Source organism: Cetorhinus maximus, chromosome 21, assembly GCF_964194155.1.
Source record: "Cetorhinus maximus chromosome 21, sCetMax3.hap1.1, whole genome shotgun sequence".
In the NCBI taxonomy this organism is placed as follows: Eukaryota; Metazoa; Chordata; class Chondrichthyes; order Lamniformes; family Cetorhinidae; genus Cetorhinus; species Cetorhinus maximus.
The window spans coordinates 20858714-20880865 of NC_135899.1; the positions used below are offsets into that span (position 1 = coordinate 20858714).

The following is a 22152-nucleotide window of genomic DNA, read 5'->3' on the forward strand; positions in this document are numbered from 1 at the left end:
AATAGAGGTGTATAAGATTATGAGGGGCATAGATAGGGTGGATAGGAAGGCACTTTTTCCATTAGTAGAGGGGTCAATAACCAGGGGGCATAGATTTAAGGTAAGAGGTAGATGGCTAAGAGGGGAATTGAGGAGAAATTTTTTCACCCAGAGGGTGGTGAGAGTTTAGAACTCACTGCCTGAAAGGGTGGTTGAGTCAGAAACTCTTGTAACATTTAAGAAGTATTTAGATATTCACTTGTGTTGCCATAGCCTCTGGGGCTATGGGCCAAGCGCTGGAAATTGGGATTAGTGTAGTCAGATCTTTGTTGACTGGTGTGGACATGATGGGCCAAATGGCCTCCTTCTGTGCTGTAGATGTCTATGAGTCTAAGCACCAGGAGAATGGCACCATCTCTGGACTCCACATGCACAGAGGAATTCAGATCTTGTACTGTGATTTGTGGATCTCTCAACCCACGTCTGCCCTCAGCCTAAGGGAACTAGTTTTGTAAAACCCTTGTAATATGTAGTGGCTGGGGTTTCCCACCTCTCTCTGCTCCTAAAATTTGGCACCGCCTCCTCCTCCTGCCCCAGCCTGTGGTATTACAACCTTTAAGTTTAATGTTGGTAAGGTAACAGATGGGGAGTGCAGCTTTGACTAATGTGATTGTTCCTCACGGGAACCAGGAGCACCAGTGATAATTCCCAGCCAGTGCCTCAGGGTCCAACTCATTCTAACCAGCACCTTTAATGCTCAATGCCTGGCAACAAAAGACAGCAGAAAAATACTGAGAGGGGTTCATTTATTTACCTTAGTGTAGTGTTAGAATTCAACAGGCTTCCCCTTTAAGAAGGACCATCACAATTTCTAACCCCCACCGCACTCCTGCCTGGGTAAAATTAATCTTAGCATCCCATGGGATTATGTAGACAAAGTGGCTCTGAATTCCCTTCCTTCTTGTTGTGAGGGTTGAAGAGGGGATACAGCTTTTCCGTGAACTTATCATGCATGGTGTAGATAGGGCACAGGTCGTGGGCATCATAGAAGGACAGCTGTCCCTCCTCGTAATTCAGGTAGACACGGATGGTGCGGGGCTTGCGGCGGAGGGGGAGGGTCCTGGCACCGGGTGCGTTGATGTTGACCAGGTTCCCGTTGAGCATCTCGATCACCCAGTACCCGTCCTTTGGTGTGAGCTGTTTGGTTATCAGCCGGTCGGCAGATCCGCTGGCCACCCCGATGACACATGCGGTATTGTTGCCCAGCTCCACGTCCCAGTAGTGTTGGCCCGACAGGAAGCCGCTGCTGGCCAGGACGCAGAGCCAGTGGTTGAAGCGATGGGACATGAGCGAGCAATCCCGACGCTTTTCGCCATCAATCACACTGATGAGGTCCTCGGACAGGATGAGTCGTGGATGCGCTGTCTTAGGATCCAGTTTCAGAAATTCCCTGGCTGGAAGACACAAATCCACAGTTAGGAGAAACACTGATTTTCTAAAAATATAGAGCTATAGAGCTAACTCACTGAGCGGGTATAGCATTTGGACACGCACCCTCAATTACAGGAGACACTGGGCCTGATTTTGCCGTCCCGATGCAGGGCAAAGCCGTATATGGAATCCGGTGGGACCAGAAACCCAAAATTCCAACCCCTTTTCCTCCAGCTACCATTTTGACTGACTTGAGAAAAGTGGCAAATCGTGATCCAACACACAAGCAAACAAATGTTGCAACTGCTACATTGCTGCCAACTCAATTTCAAATTTCACTGCATTTGAGTTTTCAGTCAGGCAGGTGGGTTTCTGAAGCTGTGTGAACCTGGTTAGGCCAGGGGGCTTGTGAACCATTGAGTAGGCCTGTTCTCAAGTCAGGAGCCTTTTAACAGGCAAGTTTAAAAGGTGTTGTCAATTTCAGATGTTATAATTAGTTGCTGTATGGTAAATTATGTTTTTACTTGAGTGATTACTTTATACAGTACATAAACGGTTCTTCTGTATGAAATAGTATTGAGATTCAGGTTTTCATGTCAACTGGACCCTTTGCTTTGATCTTTACATTGATTGACAGTCTAAACATCTGTTGAGCCTTTGAGATATCTGAATTATTTGATTGACAGCTCAGCCATCTGTTAAGGCTACATAAAAGGCTTTAATGTCTCAGCTGGAGGTTTTGTCGCCATAGATGTGCAATGGAATCTCATTATGAATGATTGGCTGAGTTCCAAAACCATTAATGGATTCAGTTCCGGAGAGATTGTTGACATGGCTATCAAGGGGACCTGAGCTTTGTTTGTCAGTTTTATGATCACTTGATTGTGCTTTTTGAAGTGGTCTTTGTATGGCTGTTTGTTTATTTTAACAGATTTAGGACAACTTAGTAGGTTTAAGGTTTTTTTTAAGTGTAGTTTGAATGGTTGTGTGTTTGATTGACTGCTTTACAAGCTCCTAAGAGGATTAAGGTTTTGCAAGTGGAGTTCCACTGGATGTTTGTTTACTTTGATAGTTTCACAAACACCTCAAATACTTTCCAGTCTCATTATCAGACTCATGAATAGATATTGGATGAATGTGCATGGAGGGATTTGAGGGATCTGCAATGGCATGTGTGGTATGGAGATAGTATGGAGGGGTTTGGAGGTGGCAATGGGGAGTATGGAGGGGGTGAATGGGCATGGGGTTAGGGCTAGGGGGCATAACAGGGTTAATATCCTAGCAAAGGGAGGCAGGTTTTCTAATCGGCCCGCCTCAGCATCGGCCCGCCTCAGCATCGGCCCGCCTCAGCATCGGCCCGCCTCAGCATCGGCCCGCCTCAGCATCGGCCCGCCTCAGCATCGGCCCGCCTCAGCATCGGCCCGCCTCAGCATCGGCCCGCCTCAGCATCCGCCCGCCTCAGCATCCGCCCGCCTCAGCATCCGCCCGCCTCAGCATCCGCCCGCCTCAGCATCCGCCCGCCTCAGCATCCGCCCTGGGCCTGCTTCAGGAGGCGGTGGCTCTGACTCCAGCCCATCCCAACTCGACATGGTGAAAATTACTGAGCGTGTGGGTTTAAGCAGGACGCGGGAACGGGACATTGGGAAATGGCCCAATTTACAATTCCCACTTCAAAGGGCAAATTCCGGCCCAATGGCTGCTCTTTGTATAGGGCTGAGCATATACACTGAGCGTGTGTAGCACTGGGATATGCCCTGTTATTAGGGACACTCACTGTCCATTGCTACATAGTTCACTCACTTAGTACGAACGTCATACTCACCAGCTAATTATTTATTTTTACAAACCAAGATCCCGTAAGCAGCAATGTGATAATGACCAGATATTCTACTATTTAGTGATGTTGATCTGGTGTTAAATATTGGATAGCACATGGGGAGGAACTCCCCTACTCCTCTTCCAAATAATGCCATGGGATCTTTTACATCCACTTGAGAGGGCAGAAGGGACGCTTCAGTTTAACGCCTCGCCCAAAAGACAGCACCAGCGATAATGCTGCACTCTCTCAGTAATACATAGCAGTGTCATACCAGACTTTACACTCAAGTTTCGAGAGTGTGACTTGAACCCACAACCCTTTGACTCAGAGGCGAGACTGCCATCAATTGAGCCTCCAGCTGCCGTAACCACTGTGTAACAAATTCAGTTAGAACTCAGCCCCTGCACTCAGGAGACCAATGGATCCCATACCTGGTACAAACGCTTTAAGCTCATCCCAGATTTTAACGTAACGGAAAGGCGTAATGATGGAGTCGGGACACAGCTCAGTGGGAACATCCGCTGGTTTGATATGCTCCTGTTTACACCTGGAATGGAATAATATCACAAGGAAAGGATGACATCTTAGTGCTTTACAGAAACAACAATCCCCCCTTCCCCCCCACCCAATTTCTCCTCTCCTGAAGCTAGGGACTCTTGGTGAGATATGATTCCCCAGAGACAGACAGCCCTCGACCACCATGTCAAGTGGCCACTCTTTCCATGCAAGCTTGAGACAGTGAAATGTTAGCAAGGTATCTGGCTAAGAATATCAGACCAAGCCCGAGATTGTTCTCAGTTAAAGAAACCTTTCATGGTCACAGGGCATGTTCAAAGTTCTTTACGGATAATTAAGTATTTTTTATTTTTAAGTACAGTCAGTATTGTAGATTAGAAAATACAGCAACTTATTTTGTACAGCAAGGCCCCACAAACAGCAATGTGATAATAACCAGAAAATCTGTTTTTAGCTATAAAACCAGAAACTGCTAGAAATAGTTAGCAGGTCTGGCAGCATCTATGGATAGTGAAACAAAGTTAAAGTTTTGAGTAAAATATAACTCTTCTTCAGATGAATCATATTCAACTCAAAATGTTAGCTCTGTTTCTCTCTCCACAGATGTTGCTAGGCTTACTGGGTATTTCCAGCACTTTTCATTTTTGTTTTAGATTTCTAGCATCTGCAATATTTTGCTTTTATCTGTTTTTAGGTGTCGGTTGAGGGATGTGTATTGGAGAAGTCCTCTGCTCTTCTTCGAAATACTGCTATGGGATCTTTTACATCTGCCTGAGAGGGAAACTGATGCCTCGGTTTAGCAGCTCATTCAAAGGATGGCATCTCCAGCAGGGCAGCACTCCCTCAGAGCTGCATTGAAGTGCCTGTCTGGATTTTGTGCTCAAGTCTCTGGAGACGGATTTGAACCCATGAACTTCTGAAAGAGAAGCCAGAGTATCAACTGAGCCATGACTGACACCAAGCGTGCATCCCACCCAGGGCCACTGGGTAGTGACCAGGCTGGTTAATCCTCTCCCAATCCCAAGGTGCTTAGGTCAACTCTGGCACTGGGGCCATGACCCCAGGCGAGATCTACTAGCTCTCAACACAGATTGGGGATTGAACCTGGGAGCATCAAGGTCTGTGTGGCTCAGGGCTATAAATATATCCAGTGGGGCCAGCAGTGCAATTCAGGAGCATACATTCAGAAAGAACTTGAGACACGCACCTTTCCAGGAGCAGTTTGATATCCTGAAGAAAAATGAAAAATAATCAGGTTATAATTTGACAATCATGATCAAGAATCAAATAAACTGCCTCCTGATTGCATATTAATAAGATTATCAACAAGGGATATGAAACTCAATTAACTGTACCCAGTAGACTTCTGTAGCACAGAATGAGGCCTTTTTGGCCCAATGCACTAGATGACTGAAAGAACTATCCACTTATTCCCATTCTCAGGCCTCTCCCTGTTGATTTTTGATCAATACTCCACTGCAGTATGGAGGGGATTTTGATCCATTGGACATCCTGTCTTTCAGAGATGTTAAACTGAGGCCCAGCCTGCCCTCTCAGGTGTCATAAAAGATCCCACGCCCCTATTTTGAAGAGCAGGGGAGTTCCTGAGCAATATTTATCCCTCAATTAGCATATTAAAAATAACAGGTTATTTAATCATTTATCACATGGCTGTTTGTGGGACCTTGCTGTGTTCAAATTAACAACCACTTTTCCCAATATCCCAACAGTGACTATATTTCAGAAGTACTTCAGTGGCTTTAAAACACATTGGGACGTCCTGAGGTGGTGAAAGTTGTTATACAAATGCAAATTTCTTTCCCCTTTATTGTCTTTTTCAAATATTGATCCACTCCCCTTTTAAAAAGGATTGTAAATCCTGCTTTCACTGTTGTTTCCACTAGGTTACTGTATGTCCTGATAACTCTCTACATTAAAAATACTTCTCCCAATCCCTCTTATTTGTTTGATGATGTACCTAGCTACCCTCTTTGTTATTGACACATCAACCAGTAGCAACTTTAATTGATATCACTCATTTAATGTAGAAGGAAATATCCAAAAATCCTTCACAGAGGTGTAATCAAAAGAGAGACACCAGGCTAAAGGAGGGAATTAGGAGGAGTAGCTAAAAGCTTATTTCAAGAGCTGGACTGCAGAGAGGGTCTTATGGCAGTAGGTGGAGGTGGAGAGTGCAAGGGGTTAAGGAGGGAATTCCAGAGTATGGGGCAAAGGCCAATGATGGGGTAAAGAGCTGCACATGATGCCAGAGTCATTTAGAACTCGACAAGGTGGTTTATAGGTCTGGAGGAGTTTACAGGGTAAGGTTATGAAGGGATTTAAAAATAATTTGAGAATATTAAATTTGACTTTGTTTATGGGACCAAAAGCCAATGTTGGTCAGTGAGGACAGGGATAATGGATGAGTGGAAATTGATGCAGTTTAGAACAAGGTCCAGACGATTTAAACTCTCCAGAGAGTGGATTTGACTCTATGGAGGTTGCAAAATGAGAAGCTAGCCAAGGCAGCATTAGAATAGTTGATTTTAAGGTGTCAAAGGAATGATTGCAGTTTACTGCATATAAGCTAGGTAGATGGACAATTAGTAGGAAGTCGCTGTGATGGAAAGAATAGGTTCAACTAAGGTTGCAAACATTCTGTTTCAGTCAGAGAGTTTCAACCTCAACTAGCATGGGGCCAAGAAGAGTAGTTGGGTAGTTAAGTTTGGTGGGATTGGGTTCAAGGAAGCAAAGAGGTGAATCACATTAGAGAGTGAGGGGAAATGGGAAACTGGAGAGAGACAGGTTCAAGGCCAGAGCAACAAGGAGATTGTGAACAGGCCTGGGTTGGTGGGTAAAGAGGAATGGTGGGAGAAAATAGCAAAGTCAGCTAAATGGGCAAACTGAGCCTTAAATGAAAAAATAAATCCTTGCACTTGCTGCTGAAGCTGAAAGTTTAAGGGCAAGTGCAGGGGTTTAAGTGGACAACTGATATTGGAAAAAAGAAGTCAAGGAATGATCTTTGTTCTCCATGATAATCCAGGAGTAGTGGGTTTGGCACAGATAAGTGTCTGATGGGGTTCAGGCAGACCTGGTGATGGTTGACCAAACCAGTTCTGCACTAGATTCCCTCAAGTCCAAGGGGCATAGACTTGAGTGTATGAAGATTGGTGCCATATCGGAAGAATGATGGGAACGGGAGAGTATGAAGATTTTGCTGAAGATAAGACAAAGTTGGCAGTGAAGGAGTGGTTGTGATAAAGAACAGGTAAGGAAGTATCTTGGTGAATGGAAGACCAGGCGGTTGGCAATTTAAAAGTATAGTTATAAACAACATGGGGTAAGAGTTTTTTTTCCCTAAAGATGGATGCAGACTGTGATGGGGTTGTGGGTGGTGAGAGATACAAGAATGTAGTTGAAGAGGACCTCGTCAGCAATCGAGACCATGGGAGAGATAACAAGATCCTGAGGTTAGCTGTAGATATGGATAAGAGAGTCTATATGGGAGAAGAGGTCTAGGGAAAACAGGGTAAAGGAAATTGCAATAGACAACAACAGCACCAAGAAGGAGAGGCCATTTAGTGCAAGGATTGAGGAAGGACAGGAGGAGGGATGTCTCCGTGAGCACAGTGCACAGAAGATGCAGTAGATAATATGGATTTTAAAAAGGGTGAAGCAAGGTGTGGAGTTCAAAAGGAGAACATGCTAAGGGAAAAAGAAAAAGGCCCATATTTTGAGTTGGTGATACCAACCCACTTTTTTGGACGAAGCTGCATGCTGGGCAAAGAGCAAGGTGCTGCCAAGTTCCAATCCAGGCCATGATGTCAATGTAATCCTCCACAATGAGATCACAGATGGTCAGGGACTTGCTGATGAGCAAACAGACATTCTGGAGTGAAATGCCAGGGAGAGGTTGCCATGACTAATCTGCTCACAGAGTCTGAATGGATAGGGAGATCATGCCCATGGAAATGGGTGCCTAGGACATGTTTGGGGCTTGGTCCTTGGGGGGGGGGGGGGGGGGGGGGGTGGAGCATGTGCCTAAGTTATGGGTGATTAGGAATAGCAAAGGGTCAGAAAACTCTGATGTTTGTAGTTTATAGGTCCTCTAACAGTAGCCAAACTGTTTGGCGAGATAGTAAACAAGACAGCTTTGGAGCTTCTAACAAAGGTAATGCAATAATTGTGGGGGATTTAACTTTCATGTAGACTGGACGAATCAAATTGGCTCCTTCAATCAAAAAGCTATTTTAGATCTAATACTACACTTGAGGCAGGGTTAATTAAAGTTCACAGTAAAAAAAATCCATTGGGAACCAGTGATCATAAAAAAGTGAATTCCACATTACATACTCCAAGCACAAACAAGAATCTTAAACTTAAGCAAAGCCAATTACACAGGTACGAGAGGAGAGCTGGCTATGGTTAATAATGGAAAATAGACCTAAAGGTATGGCGGTGAATAAACAGTTGGAAATATTTAAAGAAAAAGTTCCAGATATTTAACAAAAATGCATTCCATTGAAAAAAAATCTCAGTGAGTCTGTGGTTTACAAAGGGGGTTAAGGATATTATTAGATTACGAGGCTTATAATATTGCAAAGAACAGTAGCAAGTCTGGGGATTAGGAGTGTTTTAGGAATGAGCAAAGGGCCATTAAAAAGTTGATAAAGGAAAAAAATTGAATGAGAGTAAACTGGTGAAGAAGATAAAAACAGATTGTAAGAGCTTTTACAAGTGTATAAAAAAGGAAGAGAGCAGCTCAAGTAAGTGTCCCTTAGAGAAAGAACGTAAATTATCATGAGGAAAACTGCCTGTCTTCATAGTAGAAGACACAAGTTACATACCAGAGATTGAGGGTAGCTAAGTATTAAAAATAGTAAGGAAATTAAGGTAATTAATATCAGCAGAGAAAAAATACTAGAGAAATTACGGGACTAAAATGAAAGCAAATCCCAAGGACCTGATGACCTAGGGTTTAAAGAGATAGCTACAGAGATATAGTGGATGAGCTAGCTATGATTTTCCAAAATTCCCTAGGTTCTGAAATGGTCCCAGCAGATTGAAAGTTAACAAATGCAACACCACTATTCGGGAAAGGAGGGAGAGAACAAAAGGGAAACCACAGGCCGGTTAACCTGACATCAGTCATTGGGAAAGTGCTGGAATCTACTATTAAGGAAGTCTTAACAATGCACTTAGAAAAGCATAGCATGATTAGAACAAGTCAACATGGGTTTACAAAAGGGAAAACCTGTTTGACACATTTGTAGAAGTTTTTTTGAGGATGTAACTAGTAGGGAAGATCAAGGGGACCAGTAGATGTCGTGTACTTGGATTTCCAAAAGGCATTCGATCAGGTGACATACAAAAGGTTAATACACAAGATAAGGGCTCAGGGAGTTTGTGGTGACATTAGCATGGATAGAGGATTGGTTAACAGACAAGAAGCAGAGAGTAGGGATAAGTGGGGCATTTTCAAGTTGAAAGGCTGTAATTAGTGGAGTGCCGCAAGGATCAGTGCAGGGCCTCAGCTATTTACAATCTATATTAATGAATTAAACAAAGAGAAAGAGTAATGTATCTAAGTTTGCTGACAATACAAAGCTAGATGGAAATGCAAGCTGTGAGGAGGACACAGAGGCTGCAAAAAGATATAGGCCAGTTAAGTGAATGGGCAACAAAGTGGCAGATGGAGTATAATGTGGGGAAGTGTGAGACTGTTCACTTTGGTCGTAAGAATAGAAAAGCATGATATTTTGTAAAAGGCATGAAAACTGTAAATGTTGATATTCAGAAAGACTTGGGTGAACACTTACAAGGAGCGCAGAATGTCAGCATGCAGGTACAGCAAGCAATTAGGAAAGCAAATGGCATGTTGGCCTTTATTGCAAGGGGGTTGGAGTACAAGAATAAAGTCGTCTTGCTCCAATTATACAGGGCTTTGGTGAGACCACATCTGGAAAACTGTGTGCAGTTTTAGTCTCCATATTTAAGGAAAGATATACTTGCATTGGAGGTGGCACAATGAAGGTTCAGTAGATTGGCCCCTGAGATGGCAGGGTTGTCCTATGATGAGATAAGAGGCTGAGCAATTTGACGTTTAGAAAAATGTGAGGTGTTCTCACTGAAACATTCAAGATTAATGATGCGACTTGATAGGGTAGACACTGAGGTTGTTTCCCCCGGCTGTGGGCAATTTAGGACTGAGATAAGGAGAAATTTCTTCACTCAAAGGGTTATGAATCTTTAGAATTCTCTATCCCAGAGGGTTGTAATGTGTCACCATTGAATATATTCAAGGCTGAAATACAGCAATTTTTATTTAAAAGAAAAATTTTTTTTTGGTGCCTCAGGGAAACAAGGGACATGGGAAAAGGGTGGGAAAGTGGAGTTGAAGCCCAAGATCAGGCATAAGCATATTGAATGGCACAGCAGTCTCAACAGGCTGTATGGTGTTCTCCTGCTCCTATTTCTTATGTTCATATGTCAGCCTTGGAACAGTGGGTAGCGCACTCACCCCGAATCATAAGGTTGTGGGTTCAAGCCCCACCAAAGAGACTTCAGCACAAGTTTGACACTTTTGTGCAGTCCTGGCAATGTGCTGCACTGCCAGAGGTGCAGTCTTTTGAATGACATTTCAACATTGGGCTCCATCTGTCCTATCAGGTGAATGTAAAATGCTGTTCGAAGAGCAGCCTTGTTATCCTGGCTAATATTTATGTCTCAACCACTTCTGGTCATTATCACACTGCTGTGTGGGAGCTTGCTGTGCCTAAATTGGCTGCAACTTTTCCTACATTACAACAGTGGCTGTACTCCAAAACAAAAGTAACAAATTGGCTGTAAAATACTGAGGATGCCGACTCAGGAAAGCTGCTATATAAATGCAAACTCGTCCTTTTTTTTCTCATCCCATAAAAATTTCCTCAAAGCCTACAAGACACTGAGGAAAGAACACAGGTGAGAGAGGAGCTGGAGAGGAAAGGTACACTTACTCCATGTTTCCCCACAGGCTGCATGCTCCTGCCAGCCTCTTACCTGAAGCAGCTCCAGAGGCTCGGTGAAGCTCAGCTGCACCCGCAGATCCAGGATGGCTTGCTCAATCGTGGAGGTTTCTTGGCGGATCTTTTCCAAGTTTTCCTGCAAGGGTTCAATGGTCTGGCACATTTCCTGCTCAATCTTCGACTCCAGTTCCTGCTTCTTTGCATCTAGAAATTGATAGATGGTGACCAGTTCGGCCTCAGCCTGTTCCTTCAGCAGTTTGCCTTGTTCCTGGGTAAAAATGACCCGGCAGAGTCACATTGGGTAGCCTGCACATGTAACCCAAGGCAGTCAGCATTGGCAGGGCATTGGGCCCCAGAGGATACCACAGTGTGTACCATGTACAGGACGCACTGCAGCAACTGCCAAGCTTCCTTCAACATTACCTTCCAAACCTGTGACCTCTACCACATAGAAGAACAAGGGCAGCAGAGACCTTGGTGGGAACACCACCACCTGCAAGTTTCCCTCCAAGTCACATACCGCCCTGATTTGGAACTATAATCGCCATATCTAAAACTCAACATTCCAACTGAAGGTACAAGAACCAGAAGGATTGCAGTGGTTCAAGAAGGTGACTCACCACCTTCTCAGGGGCAATCAGAGATAGGCAACAAATGCTGACCACACCAGCGACGCACACATCCCGTGAAATAATTTTTTTTAAAAACAGCCTCCGAAGGGCCCACTGAGGCTTGCAGCATTGCCTCATTGCAAGCAGCAATTCACCCTCCGTGTAAACTCCCCAACCCATGTTCATGGCCATCCCCTTGATCACCTACTGAATCAATCACATATATAAGGCCATCTCTGATCACTTCTTTGCATCGCTCCCCACTCACATCCCCCTTCCCTGTCCCAATCCTAGCTCCTCCGTGTTCGCGCCTGGGAAACACTCTCCCCAATTTACTTCCAACTGTATTTTCAAAATCTCACCACAACATTTCTGCAGCTGCTGCTTTGTTCAACCAGACTCTCACTTCTACCTTTGCTGCCATAGCCTCTACTTAAACAATTGCTCTCTCTGTCACCCCAGTTGTTTCCCCTGCACAGCTCTTATCTCTGCCCACTTGAGCCCAAGAGACACAGACTTCAACCGATATGGTGAACAATTGGATTAGCCATCCACTGCTACATCTGCCTGGACCATTTAAAGCACTTTCAGGTCCTGCTCTCATCTACTAAAACGACTCACTATTCCAAGATCATCCAGGAATGTGAAGATGAGCCTCAGGTTCTTTTCTTTGCTGCAAACTGTCTTTTTAAACCTCTCTCATCCCTGTCTCCTTCACCCTCACCTCCAACAAGAGTTAGGAGCGCATGAATTTCTTTGTCACTAAAATTGAGTCTATCCGATCAGCTGGATCTGCCAATTTCCTCCCTTTCCACAAGCTCATTAGACCAATCTTCCTCTAAGGTTTGTACCCCCACAACCCTAGTTCTGAATTTGTATCTTTCTCCAGTTTCTCCCCTATTTCTGCTCATGTCCTCTCTGAGCTCATCTTATCCATGAAATCCATCTCCTGCTCTCTCAATCCCCTTCCAACTAAACTATTGACCACCCCAATGTGTACCATCTACAAGATGCACTGCAGGAATTCACCAAGGCTCCTTAGACAGCACCTTCCAAACCCACGACCACTCTCGTCTAAAAGGACAAGGGCAGCAGATAGATGGGAATACCACCACCTGGAAGTTACCCTCCAAGTCACTCATCATCCTGACTTGGAAATATATCAGCCGTTCCTTCACTGCCGCTGGGTTAAAATCCTGAAACTCCCTTCCTAACAGCCCAGTGGGTGTACCTACACCACGCAGGCTGCAGCGGTTCAAGAAGACAGTTCAACACCACCTTCTCAAGGGCAACTAGGGATGTGCAATAAATGCTGGCCCAGCCGGTGAAGCCCATATCCTGTGAATGAATTAAAAAAACCCCTACCTTCTCTCCTGATTCCCAGGTTAGCTGATAATGTTAACAGTTCTCTGTCTTCAGGTACTGACCCAAACTCCTTCAAATCTGCTATAATCACCCCCGACCCCCCCCAAAAAATCCTTTCCCTCTTCATCCAAAAAACTACCATCCCATCTCTAATTGCCCTTTCCTCTCTGAAGTCCTTGAACATGCTGTTACTTCCCTGAAATAGTGCCCGTCTTTCCCAGAATTCTAAGTTTGAATCCCTCCAATTAGGTTTCTACTCCTGCCACAGGGCTGAAACAGCTCTTACCAAAGTCACAAATGACATCCTCTCTGACTTTGACAAAGTCAAACTCTCCTTCCTTGTCCTTTTCAACCTGTCTGCTGTCTTTGACACAGTTGGCCACATCATCCTCTTCCATGTCGTACAGTTGGTTGGGACTGCACTCGCCTGGTTCTATTCTTAAATATCTAATTATAGCTAGAATATCACTTGCAATGGCTTCTCTTCCTGCTCTTGCAGCGTTATCTCTGGTTCCCCCACAAAGATCAATTCTTGGCTCCATCCTAATTCTCATCTACATGCTGCCCCCTGGTAACATCATCTGAAAACACAGTGCAAGTTTTCATGTAGCTGTACCTCATCATCACCTCTCGACTCTTCCACTGACTGTAAATTACCAGAATAGATGAGCAGGAATTCCCTCTGGTTATATATTGGGAAGATCAAAGCCATTTGAATTTGGTCCCTCACAAACTCCATCCCCTGGCTGCTGACTCTATCCTTTTCCCTGGCAACTATCCGAGGCCGAACCAGATTGTTCCTTGCAACCTTGGCATTGCATTTGACCCCGAGGTGAGTTTCCATCTACAATACACAGTGTTACTAAGTCCATCTGTTTCCACCTCTGTAAAATCACCCCGTCCCAGCTCATTTCCTGTTGAAACCCTTGTTGATGCCTTTGCTACCTCTAGACTTGACTAACCCAATGCGTTCCTTGCTGGCTTACCACATTCTGTCATCTGAAAACTTGAAGTCACCCAAAACTCTGCCGCCCTTAATCTTTTTTATTTCCTTTCTTAAAATGTATTTGTTCATGGGATGCGGACGTCGCTGGCTAGGTCAGCATTTATTGCCCATCCCAAATTGCCCTTAAAGGCAGTGGTGATCCACCTTCTTGAACCGCTGCAGTCCATGTGGTGTAGGTACACCCACAGTGCTGTTAGGGAGGGAGTTCCAGGATTTTGAACCAACAACAGTGAAGGAACGGCGATATAGTTCCAAGTCAGGATGATGTGTGGTTTGGAGGGAAACTTGGAAGTGCTGGTGTTCCCAAGAATCTGCTATTCTCATCCTTCTAGATGGCACAGGTCGCAGGCTTGGAAGGTGCTGTCTTATTTATACCAAGTCCCATTCGCCCATCAACCTGTGTTCACTGACCTACACTGGCTCCAGGTTAAACAATGCCTCAATTTTAAAATTCTTATCCATGGTTTCAAATCCCTCAATAGCCTCACCCCTCCCTACCTCTATAATCTTCTCCAACCCCACAACCCTCCAAGCTCGCTGGGCTCCTCTAATTCTGGCTCTGGAATTCCCTCCCTTACACCTCCCACCTCTCTACCCTCCAAGACTCCCTTAAAACCTTCTCCTTTGACCAAGCTTCAGGTCATCTGCAATAATATCTCCCTACGTGGCTCTGTGTCAAATCTTGCTTTATAATGTTACTGTGACATCTTGGGATTTTCATGAAAGATACTATATAGATATAAATACATATTGTTGCTGATCTAAGTTCGATGGTCTGGCTCTGTTTTTAAGTTTATGTCCTTTTGTTCTGGCCACCCCCACCAGTGGAAAGAATTTCTTCCTATCAAAATCCAAAATACTTCAATCATGTCTTAAGCTTCTATATTCCAGGGAATACAAGTTTAGTTTATGTAATGAAAACAGAAAATGCTAGAAAAACTCAACAGGTCCGGCAGCATCTCTGAAGAAGAGTCATATGGACTCGAAACGTTAACTCTGTTTCTCTCGCCACGGATGCTGCCAGACCCGATGAGTTTTTCCAGCATTTTCTGTTTTTATTTGAGATTTCCACCATCCGCAGTGTTTTGCTTTTGTTTTAGTTTATGTAACCTCTCCCTGTAATTTAATCTTTGAAGCCTCAGTCGCATTCTGGTGAATTTACACTACACTCCTTTCAAAGTCAATCTATCATTTCAAAGGTGCAGATCCATAACTGCACATAGTACTCCAGATGTGGTCCAATCAGGGCTTTGCATAGCCTGGGCAAAACTTCCCTTTATATTCTAGCTCTCCGGATATAAAGGCGAATATTCCATTGCATTTTTTGTTATACATGACTACTACATTTTAATGATTTCTGTACCTAGATCCTCTAAATCACTTTTGAGCTCCATTGTTCCTAGATTTTCAGTGTTTAAATAATACTCAGACTTATCCTCTATTTATAAAACCAAGGCTTCCATATGCTTTTTTAACTTGTCCTACCACCTTCAAAAATTTGTGTCCATTAGAGAGTCTTGTGTGTTAACTAGTTGCTGGTATACAATGTTTAAAGGCTCAAAGCATCCTCTACCTAGAAAGCCAAAGGATGGGACACAACCAGGGGCAAGGGTGTGACACTTGCCTTTATTTGACAAATCTTTGCCTCTTCTTGGCTTTGGCTTTGGCAGGCCTGCTCCTTCTGGGACTGGAGTAAGTCGATGGCTCGTTCCAATTTCCCCTGCAGAGAAACAGTGAGCTTTCTAAGGGTAGGCTTGCGTAGATTATCAAACAGAATAACATGAGAAATAGAGTGAGACCCCACCATCGGGCCCCTCGAGCCTGCTCCACCATTCAATCTGATCACGGCCGATCTTCAGCTTTAACTCCACTTTTCGACCTGCTCTCCATACCTGTTGATTCCGAGACACCAAAAAGCTATCTATCTCAGCCTTAAATCTACTTAACGACTGAGCATTCATAATGTTCTAAGATAGACAATTTCAAAGATTTACAGCCATTTCAGTTCAGGTATCTCTCATCATCTCAGTCCAAAATGATCAGCCCCTTATCCTGAGATTGGACCCCACGTTCTAGTTTCCCCAGCCAGGGGAAACAACCTCTCAGCATTTATCCTGCCAAGTCTGAATGCTTCACTGAGATCACCTCTTCTAAACTCCAGTGCACCCACTTTACTCAGCCTCTCATCATAAGCCAATCCTCCCATCCCAGGATCCAATCTAGTGAACCTTCGATGTGTCACCTTTAAGGCAAGTATGCCCTTCCTTAAATATGGAGGCTAAAACTGTACACAGTACTTCAGGTGTGGTCTCACCAAAGTCCTGTGCCATTGTAGCAAGACTTCCTTATTCTTTTACTCCAATCCCTTTGCAATATAGACCAGACATGAAAATTGCCTTTCTAGCTGCTTGCTATATCCGAATGCTAGCTTTCTGTGTTCTTTGTACAAGTATACCCAAGTTTCTGAACATCAACATTTAGAAGTTTCAAACCGTTTAAGAAATATCCTGCTTTTCTAATATTACGAACAAAGTAAATAATCTCACTTCCCCACATTATGCTCCATCTGCCATCTTGTTACCCACTCACTTAATCCATCTACATATTTCTTTGCAGCCTCTTTGTGTCCTCCTCACAGCTTATAGTCCCACCTAGATTTGTATTGCCAGTAAATTTGGATACATTACTCTCGGTCTTGATGTTCATCCGAGACATTAACATAAATTGTAAATAGTTCAGTACTGATCCTTGCAGTACTCCACTAGTTACCAACCTGGAAATGCTTCATCTATCCCTACTTTCTGTTTCCTGCTCATTAATCAATCCTCCACCCATGTAAATATTACCACCAGCTCCATGCACCCTTATCTTGTGTATTAGTCTTTTTATGTGCCAACTTACCAAATATCTTTCAGATTATCAAGTCTACCACATCTATCAGCTCCCTCTTATCTAGCCTAATAGCTATATTCTCATCAAACTGAAATACATTTGTCAAAAGTAGTAGTAAGCTAATTGTCATTACATACTAAAAACAGAAAATGTTGACAACACTTAGCTGGTCAGGGCAGCCTCCATGGAGAGAAAAGTAAAGTTAAAGTATCAGGTCGATCACCCTTCATCTGGGCAATTCTGCTTTATAGAAACCTAGAAAATTCTAACAGGGTAGATGCAGGAAGGATGTTCCCGATGGTGGGGGAGTCCAGAACCAGTGGTCACAGTCTGAGGATACGGGGTAGACCATTTAGGGCTGAGATGAGGAGAAATTTCTTCACCTAGAGAGTGGTGAGCCTGTGGAATTCGCTACCACAGAAAGTAGTTGAGGCCAAAACATTGTATGTTTTCAAGGAGTTAGATTTTGCTCTTGGGGCAAAAGGGATCCAAGGATATGGGGAGAAAGTGGGACCAGGCTATTGAGTTGGATGATCAGCCATGATCATAATGAATGGTGGAGCAGACTCGGAGGGCCGAATGGTCTACTCCTGCTCCTATTTTCTACGTTTCTGTGCTGGAAATCATCACCCCAAAACGTTAACTCTCTTTCCCTCTTCACAGAGAATGAATGACCTGCTGACAGCATCCTGTATTTTCCCTTTTTTAAATTTCAGATTACCAACATCTGCAGTATTTTGCTTTCAATTTGGCATTATTTAATATTGCCCGGGAGTGGTTAAGTTAAAACACGCTTCAAAAGGCACACAGATGTACTAGGCAGGCCTTTAAGGCAGCAGAGTGCAAAAGCCAAAGACGTCCTTTTTTTTAAGGTAGGGTGCACAGCACAAGTGTGCCCCTAATTGAGTCATGTGTGGTAACCTTACAGCAAAGGGCTACTTGACAGCTGGTGTGGGTAAGGCAAAAATATCACGCAGGTGCCAATGCCCACGGTGAGAACAGGGGGCACTGCTGTATAGCGTCAAACTTATTTTTATGCAGCTCCTGACACGTAGGAAGTACCCACGACGAGTGGGCAGCGAGAGGTGGATGCGTGCAGAAGTTAGGGAAGGTGACCAAAGGCACAGATGGGAAAGTGGGGTAAAGGTGGGGTATACATAGTTAGATTAAAGGTCATTATCTTACTGAATGGCAAGCCAGGCTCAACAGGCTAAATAGTGGCGCCAGTTCTTCGGATTCCACAAGGTTTCTGAAGGAGACAGAGAGAGAGGGGTATCCAGGTAGAGAGATTAGGAAAACAATTCCAGAGGCAGGATATGGTGGAATAGAGGAGGGGAAAGCAGGCGGAAAATGTGGGAATGGCAGAGTGTATGATAGGTCAGAGAAAATTAGAGTTGGGTGAACCGAGGTTATGAAAGGAGATCAAGACCAGAAAAAGGACTATGGAGTTGGCATACTGGGAAGAAATGAGATACCCGAACCCCTGTATATTCCGCACCCCTATGCCTGCCCCCACATGCCCCACACCACTCTCCCTGCTCCCCTCTATGTCCCAGACGCCTCTCCCAGCCCCTTTGTCTGCCCCACACTTTCTCCCTGCATTCTGCATAACCTACAACCCCCTCTCTGCACCCTCTATGTCCTACACCCCTCTCCCAGCCCCTTGCCCTTCCTGCCCCCGCCCCGGGTCCCACACTCCTCTCCCAGGCCCCAGTATGTCCCAGACACCTCTCCAGCCCCATATCTCCTCCCTGCATTCTGCACATCCTACAACCCCCTCTCTGCCCCACACCCCTCTTCCAGCCACTTGCCCTTCCTGCCCCCCTGTATGCCCCACGCTCCTCTCCCTGCATTCTGCACCTCCTACACCCCTCTCTCTGCACCCTTTTCACCCAGCGTCCCTATCCTCTGTATATCCACAACTTCCTCACCTTGTAGAGAATGGCAGCCTCTTCGACAGGGATGAAGCTATGGCCCCGGTGCTCTTTGGCACAGGAACACACCACGCAAATGGCCCCCTGGCAGTCCAGGCAGAAGAGCTTGCGGCGTTCTTCGTGCCGCTGGCAGTAGAAGGCAGGGTGGCCCTGGCGAGGCTGCAGTTTTAGCTCCCTCACCCCCTCCACGATGTTAGCCAGCATGCGGTTTGGCTTCAGCTTCTTCTCCCGGAACTCCTCCCTGCACTCGGGGCAGGAGTAGAAAGCACTGCCCTGCTCCCAGCTCCTGGAGATACAGAGCCGACAGAAATTGTGTTCACATTCCAGTGCCACCGGCTCCTGGAAGAAATCCAGGCAGATGGAGCAGGTCACTTCACTGAAGAGTCGGTTAACATGCTGAGCAGTAGCCATTGTCAAACCAATCTGGGAAGAATGTCCTTCCAATTCCAATCCTTCTCAAATATCCACCTCAAAATAATTAAAATACCAAAATTAAAACACATCCACATTACAACTAACCTTTCCATTCACCTTCATTCCTGATAGCAGTCAGTCACGGTTTAGTAGGTAGCACTCTCTGCTGAGTTAGAAGACAGACACTCCAGAGGCTTGTGCCCACAATCTAGGCTGACACTAGTCCAGTGCCGAGGGAGCTTTATTTTTTATTCGTTCATGGGATGCGGGCGTCACTGGCTGGGCCAGCATTTATTGTGGCTTGCTTTGCCATTTCAGAGGGCCGTTAAGAGTCAATCGCATTGCTGTGGGTCTGGAGTCACATGTAGGCCAGACCAGGTAAGGACAGCAGATTTCCTTCCCTAAAGACTTTTACAACAATCGGCAAGGTTTCATGCTCATCATCAGAATTTTAATTTTTTATTGAATTCAAATTGGTGGGATTTGAACCCGGGTCTCTGGACATTACCGCTATGCCACCACCTCCCCTGAGTACCGCAGTCAGTGGTACCAGTGTTCAGAAGGGCTGTTAAACTATGGTCCCTGTCTGCCTTCCAAGGTCGGTGTAAAAGATCCCCTGGCACCATTCTGAAGAAGAGCAAAGAAGTTCTCCTCTGTACCTTGGTCAGTATTTGTCCTTTAACCATCACTTTTTAAAAAAACCCACAATTATCTGGTCACTGCTGTTTGTGGGATCCTGCTGTGTGCAAATTGCCTGCTGTGCTTCCTACATTGCAACAATGACTCTCCTTTAAATAGTCCCAAAGTGCCTTACAGCCATTCTAGTGACATTAATGTCGCAGTGCAAGTGCATGTTCTTTCTTAGCAGAGCTGATAGCACAGAACGTAGCCATTGGGCCCATCATGTCTTTGGTAAAACTATCCAAATCTAATCTCGATGCCCCACCACCACCACACTCCTCTTCCAATCATGTGTCTTTCCCTGTTTCAAATATTTATACAACTTGTCCTAAGATGCAATGGTCTCTGCTTCAACTTCTCTCTCCCTCTGTGTGTCAAAACATTTTATACTCCAGCAACTCTCTATGCAAATACTTTTCCTCTCTTATTGACAACTCTAAACTGATGACACTTTATTATTGACATCCCAACTGGGAGAAACAGTCTCCTCCTCCTCTCTGTTAAATAACTTTTTAAAAAAATACCTTCATTGAATCTCACCTCAAGCCTTCTCCCCTCCAGCCAACAAGACCCCCAGAAGCAAGTGCTGTATCCCCTCGTAACTATAATTTCCTACTCGAAATATTTAACACGCAAAACTTGTTAAATAAAGTTCATCCGCACATCTACAATGATCTCACCGCTCAATGCACTGATGTGTTTTTCAAATCGGGCACAGTAAGTGGTGATGGAATGTTAACCGCCCGAATCGTTAACGGTCTCTCTCACTCCCCCGACCTGCATGTGCCTTTCCAGCATCTTCTGCTTTGAATACAGTAAATTGAAATGTTTTTGACTGAATCAAAATGTTTTTTTTTGGGGGGGGGGGGGGAGGTGGAGTTTTAAAAAAGCAACCTTCATTTTGCTGGCTAGGCTGCTACTTTGAGGCTGGACCCTGGAAACACAAGAAAACCTTCCCCCGCTTATTCTTTACATGTTCATTTGATGCAATTTCAGCAACAAATTATTTATTATTATTTTTTTTGGGGGGGGGGAGGGGGGGAAACCAGTTGCTTGTTTATTCAGTCGATTTATTCCACCCATTCAGTCACCAGCTTTATACAAGAACGCATAGACCACGCTTCACGGAACTTTTGCAGACACGTTTCTCAATTTAAAAATAAACTTTGAAATCGCCTCGGACGGGGATTTAAATCAACGGTGTCGGTGGTCGCCACCTTCGCTCATTGAGCCGACGACGCTTCGCAAACTACAGGACAAGTTGCTTTCACTTTCATTTCCCACTTTAACCCCAATTAACTGCCACGAGCTTAGTTAGTGTATGACTGCGGCCTTAAAACAAACCTAAAGTTCCTCTTATGCACAAACTCCTTTCATTCAGAGCCACGATCTGTCCCTCCTGTCCACTGTGTGGAAGTGACGAAACCTCCGCCCCCGGTATTGGGGAGGCGGGGCGCGGGTTGGGGGTGGATGGCCGGCATCACGGCGCTGCCGTACCGCTCCCGGCCACCCAGAGCGCTGCAGTACTGCTCCCGGCCACCGAGAGCGATGCAGTACCGCTCCGGGCCACGCAGAGCGCTGCAGTACCGCTCCCGGCCACCAAGAACGATGCAGTACCGCTCCGGACCACCCAGAGCGCTGCAGTACTGCTCCCGGCCACCGAGAGCGATCCAGTACCGCTCCGGGCCACGCAGAGCGCTGCAGTACCGCTCCTGGCCACCAAGAACGATGCAGTACCGTTCCGGACCACCCAGAGCGCTGCAGTACCGCTCCCGGCCGCCAAGAGCGCTGCAGTACCGCTCCCGATCACCAAGAGCGATGCAGTACCGCTCCGGGCCACTCGGAGCGCTGCAGTACCGCTCCCGGCCACCCAGAGCGCTGCAGTACCGCTCTCGGCCACGCAGAGCGCTGCAGTACTGCTCCCGTCCACCAAGAGCGATGCAGTACCGCTCCCGGCCACCCAGAGCGCTGCAGTGCCGCTCCCGGCCGCCAAGCGCGCTGCAGTACCGCTCCCGGCCACCCAGAGCGCTGCAGTACTACTCCCAGCCACCGAGAGCGATGCAGTACCGCTCCGGGCCACGCAGAGCGCTGCAGTACCGCTCCCGGCCACCAAGAACGATGCAGTACCGCTCCGGACCACCCAGAGCGCTGCAGTACCGCTCTCGGCCACCAAAGGCGCTGCAGTACCGTTCCCGGCTACCCAGAGCGCTGCAGTACCGTTCCCGGCCACCAAGGATGCTGCAGTACCAATCGTGTTGCCAAGGCAGCTGCTGTACCATTTCATGCAGCCAAGGAGGGGACGCTGCACTATTGATCGCTTCTCAAATGGAACAGAGGCCTTGCTCTGGAATGTTACAAGGTGGAATACCTTATTCACTGTCCAGGGCCACACATGAAGAATGACCACTTAGCCAAGGGACCAATAAGTGTGAATTGGGTGTAGAATCCTTAGCAAATGACCCTCAGCATAAGGTAAAGTAAAGAGAGAACTTCAAGC

The 22152-nt window shown here is 45.6% G+C and overlaps 1 protein-coding gene across 1 annotated transcript; it reads right to left on the minus strand.

The window, feature by feature from the left end:
* Nucleotides 1–771: 771 nt before the first annotated feature.
* On the minus strand, nt 772–21061 carry LOC144695738 (zinc-binding protein A33-like). The gene is made up of 7 exons (XM_078566703.1): nt 21000–21061; nt 18558–19028; nt 15359–15454; nt 10787–11020; nt 4953–4975; nt 3661–3776; nt 772–1433 (listed from the first exon to the last, which is right to left on the minus strand). Exons 2-7 carry the CDS (start codon nt 18969–18971, stop codon nt 889–891), a joined length of 1428 nt encoding a protein of 475 aa, XP_078422829.1. The 5' UTR covers nt 18972–19028; nt 21000–21061; the 3' UTR covers nt 772–888.
* Between the last annotated feature and the right edge of the window lie 1091 nt (nt 21062–22152).